Consider the following 8,262-nt stretch of genomic DNA (forward strand, 5'->3'; position numbering starts at 1 on the left):
GTATTTATATATGTTTGATTAGTAACATTTTTAGATATAGGGAGTATTAAATTTTTTATTATTTCCCTTCAATTTTTTTAAATAAGTATTCAATTTATATTTTGAAGACCTTTCCATTTTGACTTTCCTTATAAAAATAAATAAAATATATTTTCACTCCACAAATTTTATTAAAAACTAATATTATAAAGGGATTAAAATATTTCAAAAAATTAATTTAGATTAAAATTAATTAAATGAAATTAGAAACAATATCATTGTATGAAAATGGTAAACTACATAATAAATGGAGTTTACATTTTGAAAATTTTGTTTGCAAAAATAAAAAAAGATGATATTTTATAGAGACTAAAATGGAGATTTAAACTGAAACTTCACAGCTACAGTTTCAAAAAAATATAAATCTAAAATGACTAAAATATCATGAATTTGTTAAAAAAAATTAATGTTATAATATTATTCTCTTTTAACCTAATCTTTTCTTCGTCTCCTTGTGGCAAGTTCTGGATTGCTGCACAAAAGATAAAATATCATAATTAAAAACACAAATAATATCATAAATAAGAACATAAATTAATAATGTCGTAAAACAGAGAGAATACAATATACAATATACAATATACAAAACTAGTAAGTACTTCATATTCGATTAATAAAATTGGTATTTATAGAAGATCTAGTAGTGTTTGTTGGCATTAATCTTGCATGACATTTTGTGTGTCTAATGTCAATAATTATAAATTAAATCAATAATAATTGTCTCACAAGTTTTTGACTTTTCAAATCATATTATTCAATAATTACAAAATTTAAACTATCGAATAAGTCTTTTCCAAATGTATGATATGAAATGTGTCCAATATTTGACGTACAATAATAATAATGAGAATTATTTTTGTTTAACTCCATCAAATGCAATGCATAATATAACATGAACCAAGAATTTTATTTTTACTCCATTTAATACAAATTAATTAATGTATGCAAGATTTAATGCACCTAATAATAAGAATTAATTTTTTTGAATTAATTATAAAATGTGGCCCTTGAATTAGGCGACGTTGTTAACCAAACAGGACCCACTTTGTAGAAGAAAGAAGTCTCTATTCTTCCTAAAATCCAGTCTACTACTTCTGTTTCTTCTTTCAGAAATCGAAAATAAACATTAAAAAATCTTTAACTGCTGCGTTAATTGCTGCTTTCTCACGCTTTTCCTCAAAATCAGTTCCTCCAGTCCAACTGTGAAGAAAGCGAAAGCCTCTCTTGTTTTGCAAATCAAAGTAAGGAGAGTGATTGTTGAACTTGTATGGTTTTGATCATCGCAAATTCTCTTTCATTTCGTCTTTTTTCTTTGGGATATTCGATGTTGATGAGCTGTGGCCGTCTAATTTCACATGTGCTTCTTCTTCTTCCGATAGCGAAAGGTCGGTCGCTCACATAACTTCTTCTCCTCTTTCAATTTTTACCGTTTTTTTTTGGTGTGGTTTGGTTTTTCCAACTTAATTTGCTATTTTTCTGTAAATAGATAGATGATCATTGGTAATGCGGAGCTTGTGGAATGAGTGTAGGGGAATTTTTATGGATCTACTTAGGTATGGTAAGGTTTCTGGTTTGATTACTATTTGACTCACTTGTTTATGTTTCTCTGCTAATTTTGCAGTGTGAGTAATTAATTATTACTATTAGAATTCTTTCCTGCAGCTTGTGTTCATGAATTTGCTTTGAGTTTAATTTTATTCTTGTTCAGATTCCCTAGGCTAGGGAGTTGATACGCTATGAGGAATGAGAAGCAGATTGGAGTAAGGCTAGGAAAGACAATGCCGTGTCTTTGCTCCGGGGAGCAGTTACGCGCAGTTGAAATGGTCACATCTTCTTCACCCAATGATAGTTCGGCTAGTGTGCATTCATCGCAGCCTGGGGAAGCCGAAAGGAAGCCTGATACCGGCAACATCGAAGAAGCTGAGACATCACTACGAGAAAGTGGTTCTTTAAACTATGAGGTCTTTCTCTAGTAATCTTGATGCTAATCTTTATCCATTGACTGCTTAGAAAATTTTCTTATTGATTTACTGGAGAAAAAACCACATAATTAGCCCATTCCTTCTTTATTCTAGTTAACTATCTAAACAAGGTAAATAAAGATTATTTAAATCAATTATTTAGATAATTATGGTAACAACATAAGGAAAGATTTCATGAGATCTTCTCCTGTAACCTATCGATCTCTAACACCCTTTTTTGAATCTTTGGCTGAGGTTCATCAAAGTTAGACCAATTTCTTTGAGGATAGTCAGTGTGCTTTTTAAAAATAACTACTTCATTTGCAACTTGACGATGTGCTTTCTTCTACAGGAAGCCAGAGCATTGTTAGGGAGGTACGAATATCAAAAAGGAAACATAGAAGCAGCCTTACATGTGTTTGAAGGGATTGATATAGCTGCTATAACTCCAAAGATTAAAATCACGCTTTCAGTAAATGGAGAAACTAATAGGAGACGATCACAGAACTATGCGGCCCCTCCCATGTCAATACATGCAGTTAGCTTGCTTTTTGAAGCAGTCTTTCTAAAGGCAAAATCATTACAAGCACTTGGGAGGTATAAAGGTATATCATCCATTTCTTTTTTGTTTGACCACGTGTAGTATCCTGAAAATAATGGTCTATTATTGTTGACTAACTCTTTTGAAAATTATTTGGTGTTTTCATTGATTTGGTTCGGTTAGAACTCATCTGGTATGATGTATGCCATTTTCAGTACCAATCATGAGATGTGAATTTGCAGAAGATTTTGAATTAAAAGGCAGTGACATACTGCTAATAAAAGAGACTGGAACTGTCAACTTTTAAATTATTTCTCTAACTATTCCTCAGATTCATTCTTCTAGCATCTGTATGTGAAGAACTATCACTTTTTGTGTTCATCTATTTGCTCAGTTAGTTTCTTGAGATATTTTCTGGAGTCAATAGTGTTATTTTCTATGATGTGTTCTGGCAATTTCAGTCCATATAATTGTTGTTACCGTAGGTGGATGAAAAATTGTGGAGATAAAATCATTTTTCAAGCTTTTTATCAGCTTATTGTGAATAATAATCTGAATATTTCCAATCATCTTTGCAGAAGCTGCTCAATCATGCTCAGTTATTCTGGACATTGTTGAATCATCATTACCAGCTGCCTTGCCTGAAAACTTTGGTGCTGACTGTAAATTGCAGGAGACTCTAAATAAGGCCACCGAGTTGCTTCCTGAATTGTGGAAACTTGTTGATTCTCCCCGTGATGCAGTCTTGTCATACCGTCGGGCCCTTCTTAATCACTGGAACCTAGATGCACAAACTACAGCTAAGATCCAAAAAGAGTTTGCCGTTTTCCTTTTGTACAGTGGAATTGAAGCCATTGCCCCAAACTTGAGGCATCAAATGGAGAATGCATTTATTCCAAAAAACAATATTGAGGAAGCCATTCTTCTTTTGATGATTCTTTTGAGAAAAGTTTCACTGAAGAGGATTGAGTGGGATCCTTCAATTTTAGATCACCTTTCATATGCATTATCCATGTCTGGTGGACTAGAGGCTTTAGCTAATCAAATCGAAGAACTCCTTCCTGGAGTTATAGACCGAAAGGAACGGTATCATATTTTAGCTATCTGTTATCATGGAAAAGGTGATGACATGGGGGCCTTGAATTTATGGAAGAAAGTGTTGAAAACTCAAGTGGATTCGACCTATTTGTCAGTTTTGTTATTCATTTCAAAGATATGTGGGGGGAATCCTAAGTCTGCTGGTGAAGGGATTAATTTTTCTCAGATTGCAATTGACAACTTACACAGGGGATGCGATCAGTTGATGGGTCTTGCCGAATGCATGTTGGGCATCTCACTGTCAACATATTCTAGGTCTGTTGCAACTGACACTGAGAGAGTTCAAAAGCTGTCCAAGGCACTTGAATCCCTGGAAATAGCTGGAAGAGTTACAAAATTGAAGGACCCTTTCATTATTTACCATTTATCCCTAGAATATGCTGAGCAGAGAAAGCTGGATGCAGCACTACATCATGCAAAAAACTTGCTTAAATTGGAAAGCGGGTCTAATATTAGAGGATGGATCTTGTTGGCTCGAATATTATCTGCTCAAAAATCTTTTTCCAATGCTGAAACTATCATTAATGCGGCTTTAGACCAGACTGGAATATGGGATCAGGGAGAACTGTTGAGAAGTAAAGCTAAGCTCCAGCTTGCTCAGGGTCTAGTGAAGGAGGCAATTGAAACTTCTTCGCAGTTGCTTGCTGTCCTTCAGGTTCAACTTAAAAGTGTTGGTTTAGGGAAGAAGCTTAAGGTATGTATTGCTAGTTCCTTGTTCGGCATACATGTGACAAATTTAATGGTTATTTTATTTGTGAATTGTTAAGAATATTAGTATTCTGTCCCACATCGGTGATGTGACATAGCCTAGCTTAGTGTTTTGTACTATATATATGTGGCTTGTGTTGAGTAATAAAATACACCAAATACACTGCTACTTTCTCTACTATGTCTATTTACTTTTCCGCTTATATCTATATTTTACTGTTCTACATGAATGATTGAAAATATTGCTCATGGGATTAATGTTGCATAATGGGTTTATACATGTAATTAGTTTGCTGCAAAAAAGTATGTATACTACCATGAATTATTTTCACTATTTATTATTAAAGCTTATAAGAGCTTTGATACCATGCTTAAGTCCATGAATAAAGCTGTTTCTTCTGATCGATTGACTAAAGAGTATATTCAACTCATAAATGGAGCTCAATTGCTTTTAAGTTTTAATAGGTCCAACAGTGCCCTATCTGGATTCTCCTGCTGTGATGATGGTCAACTTGACTTTGATGTAGACTTGATATTTTCCTTGACTTTTTAAGGGCTGTAGTGGGAGTTTAAATAGTCTGAAGAGCATTGTGTAAAATAAATACCTTTTCCAACTGGCGTCTTCTTAAATCCAAAGGATTTTTTTGGTAGGTGTTTGCTCCCGATTCAATCAGTGGATTGATTTTATAATAGATACATGAGGATTGTTGGTGTAGGTTAAAATTGCACAATCTGGTTATTAAGGTAGTTTTGGTAATGTTGGGACTTGGGAGAGAATTTTGGTACGACCTGTTAGAGATTATTTGTTCATAACTTCATATAGGATATCTACTTGTCCGTCTGATATAAGTTGTTGTCAATCCCATATTAGTACATTTAGTGACCTTGTTCTTAATTCTTGAGTTTTATAAACCTGACGCTCTTAACTATTTATTGAGAAAATGTCCTATTGTAGGATATCTAATTGACAAATTGTGTCAGATGATACGAAGTGTCATCTCTGTATCATCTCAAAAAAATATAATCTCAATATTATAATACCTAATTCTAAGCCCTTAGTTTTACGTCATTCTAAAACAATTCATTAAGTACCACCCCATTGCCTGTCTAATCTTATAGTGCTACGAGTCAAATAAGTAGCACCCATTGTGATTTGCATATTCAGCATGTTTGCAGTAGCTTCATTCTCATCTCTATTGACAAGTAGGTGTGTCATACTTCTGAATTCAGATATATCATGTTGTGCTCAATTAACCCGCTTTGTCAAAGATCAGATAATACAATCTTTATTACAGTGGCCATGTTTTATGAAAATTGGAACTTGTGGAGATATTACGTTTGAATTTGATTATGCTTTATTGTGATCCTTCTGCTTTAAACTTATATTATCAGAGTGATTTAGACTAATCTTTTTTTTGTTTTTAGAATGATTTGGAGTTATCATTGGCCATACGTGTCACGAATTTCTTTTGTTGTACACATTTGCATGCTAATTATCTTACCCTTCCATAGCTGGTCCATGGGTTGTTTAATGAAAGCCCTTCTTTACTGAAATGGCAGGAGAACCACAACCATATCAAGAAGTTAGAGCTGGATACATGGCTTGGTTTGGCTTCCATCTACATTAAATTGTCTCGGTGGCATGATGCTGAGCTCTGTATTTCAAAATCTGAAACCATTACTGCCTTTTCTGCCTCTAGATGGCATGCCACTGGTAATCTGCTTGGCCTTTTATTCATGTCAAAATGCTTTTTATTTACAATTTGAGTTTTACTGGCTCTTATTATCTTATACTCTGTGGAACAACACACTATCAAAAAGTGAGCATAGAAAAGAACAAGTTAGGCTTTTTTCCGACAAGTTATGGAACCTTTTACTGTGAGCAGTTAATGTGAAAAGCATGTGAACTTGTCCATAAGGCCATGTCCTGTATATTTGATAAGTTCATAGTTTCAGTATCAATAGATGGTAGTATATTTGTTACAGTAGTTGTTATTTTTCCAAATGATCGCAGAATACACTTTTGTTGATATGTTTGTATCGTAATACCCTGTTCCTGGTTGACCAAAGTTTATGGCTCAACATCAACCTTTATGAATAGCTAGATATGTACAGAGACGGGTTTTTCTCTCTTTGTTATCCTTTTTGGAAATAAGAGGACTTTTCCTTTTCCTTTTCCTAAAGCATGGAACAGGACAAGCGACTGTCTGATGTCAGATTGAGAGGGGCCACCTTTTGATGATCGCGAAGAGCTAGCTAGCTTTAGAAGTTTGTATAAAAGGCATTCATGAAAGGAAGCTATATTCACTAATTTTTCTTGGTGAAGCTACTACCCTTTTGCAATATGAAATGGGAAGAGCTGTGCAGGAAAATAACTGGTTCTATGGTCATGGAGGAAAATAAATCCAATTTTTTTGAAAGTAACTTTGAATTTGTTATTTGGCGCCAAATAATAGCTCTTTAGACATTAAGGACCTCGTGGATTGAGTGGATTTTTCTTGAAATGGGCTAGAGGTTATACTTGTTGGTTGTGAGTGAAGCGAAATGGTTTTAAGTGGCTCTATTTTCCACATCAGCGTATTATGCTAGCGACTTGGTTAGATTTTGTGTGCTTCATTCTATTAGGGGGCGTTTAATATTGATATACCCCTCCACCTAATGTTATGAGACTCATTTTGGGTATTAAGTGCAGGATTGCTTCAAGAAGCGAAGGGCGACGAGAAAGAAGCACTGAAGGCATACTCGCTCGCCCTGGAAATCGACCCAACTCATGTCCCAAGCCTAGTTTCCAAGGCTAAGGTTCTGAGCGGAAGCAGTTGTAGGTCCCAGGCTATCATAAGAAGCTTTCTGACGGAAGCTCTACGACTCGATCACATGAATGCATCAGCTTGGCATCAGCTGGGCCTCCTTCACAGGGATGGAGAAGATAGTGTATCAGCTTTGGAAGCTGCTGAATGTTTCGAAGCTGCTGCTGTCCTCCAAGAGACCGAACCTGTTGAGCCATTCCGATGACTCTGTTCCCCTTCTGTGAGCATCATTTTTATACTTTGTCTGTGCCATTTAGAGGAGAAAAAGGTAGTACGAAATTTTGGGTCTTTTTCCATTTTCTGCAATGTGATTGTGATGTAGGCAATGAGAAATCCACTTTTTGTTTGATTATGTAGATTGAGATTTTATATGTTTATCTTCATTTTTAATGATTTTTTTTTGTGATTCTTGCGCTATAACAAGCTTAGGATTTCATTCTATACGTCTTACTAATTTTTGTTATGCAGAGTGACTCAGTGACGTCAATCGGTTTTCATGTGGTAAAGGCTCTGCCATTATAGTTGTAATTGAAAAATCAAATGATTTTGGTTGGTTTGGTTTGATTCGTTTTACTATTACTTTAGTTTTTCAGAAACTAATTTGAGTTTGGATTGGCTTTGGCACAGTTTAGAAACCACACGACCGCGTTTTACTTTTTCTTGATTCTTGATTTCTCAACACAAACAATGGATTTGTTTAGTTCAGATTCTAAATTAGATGTAATGAATAGTACTCCCTATGTTATTTGTTAATTGATGTGCTTCTTTTTTGCATGAAAATTGAGAATAGTGTGCTAACTAAATGGTAAATAAAGTAAGAGAGATGACTCAATTAACTTAGAACATCTCAAAATAGTAATAACTCTACTAGTAATATTTTTTATTACTTGCAACTCACTCACTCTCACATACATTGGCTTTCAAGTTATTGATTCGAGTAAAAATATTATATTAAATGAGCTGCGACTAATTTAATCTAAATATTGAAAAATAAAATATATGTATATATAAAAAATTATTGGAAGTGTTAATAAATTAAAGAAATGTATAATAAACAATGAAACACAATTTCTATATAGTTCAAATGCAATAAATGTAAATAAGTTTT

General features: G+C 34.1%; 1 protein-coding gene across 2 annotated transcripts; it reads left to right on the forward strand.

The window, feature by feature from the left end:
- The first annotated feature begins 1,105 nt into the window (after positions 1-1,105).
- LOC121762768 (protein NPGR2-like) lies at positions 1,106-7,560 on the forward strand. 2 transcript variants are annotated; one of them, XM_042158757.1, is made up of 7 exons: positions 1,106-1,424; positions 1,526-1,597; positions 1,748-2,000; positions 2,353-2,605; positions 3,120-4,333; positions 5,908-6,061; positions 7,040-7,560. In XM_042158757.1, the coding sequence occupies exons 3-7, from the start codon at positions 1,776-1,778 to the stop codon at positions 7,357-7,359; spliced, it is 2,166 nt and encodes a 721-aa protein (XP_042014691.1). In that variant the 5' UTR covers positions 1,106-1,424; positions 1,526-1,597; positions 1,748-1,775; the 3' UTR covers positions 7,360-7,560. The 2 variants fall into 2 exon arrangements, with proteins under 2 accessions (XP_042014691.1, XP_042014690.1); XM_042158756.1 differs by having other exon boundaries at positions 1,526-1,592.
- Positions 7,561-8,262: the final 702 nt, after the last annotated feature.

The sequence above is a fragment of the Salvia splendens genome, chromosome 13 (genome assembly GCF_004379255.2).
Source record: "Salvia splendens isolate huo1 chromosome 13, SspV2, whole genome shotgun sequence".
NCBI classification, from domain to species: domain Eukaryota; kingdom Viridiplantae; phylum Streptophyta; class Magnoliopsida; order Lamiales; family Lamiaceae; genus Salvia; species Salvia splendens.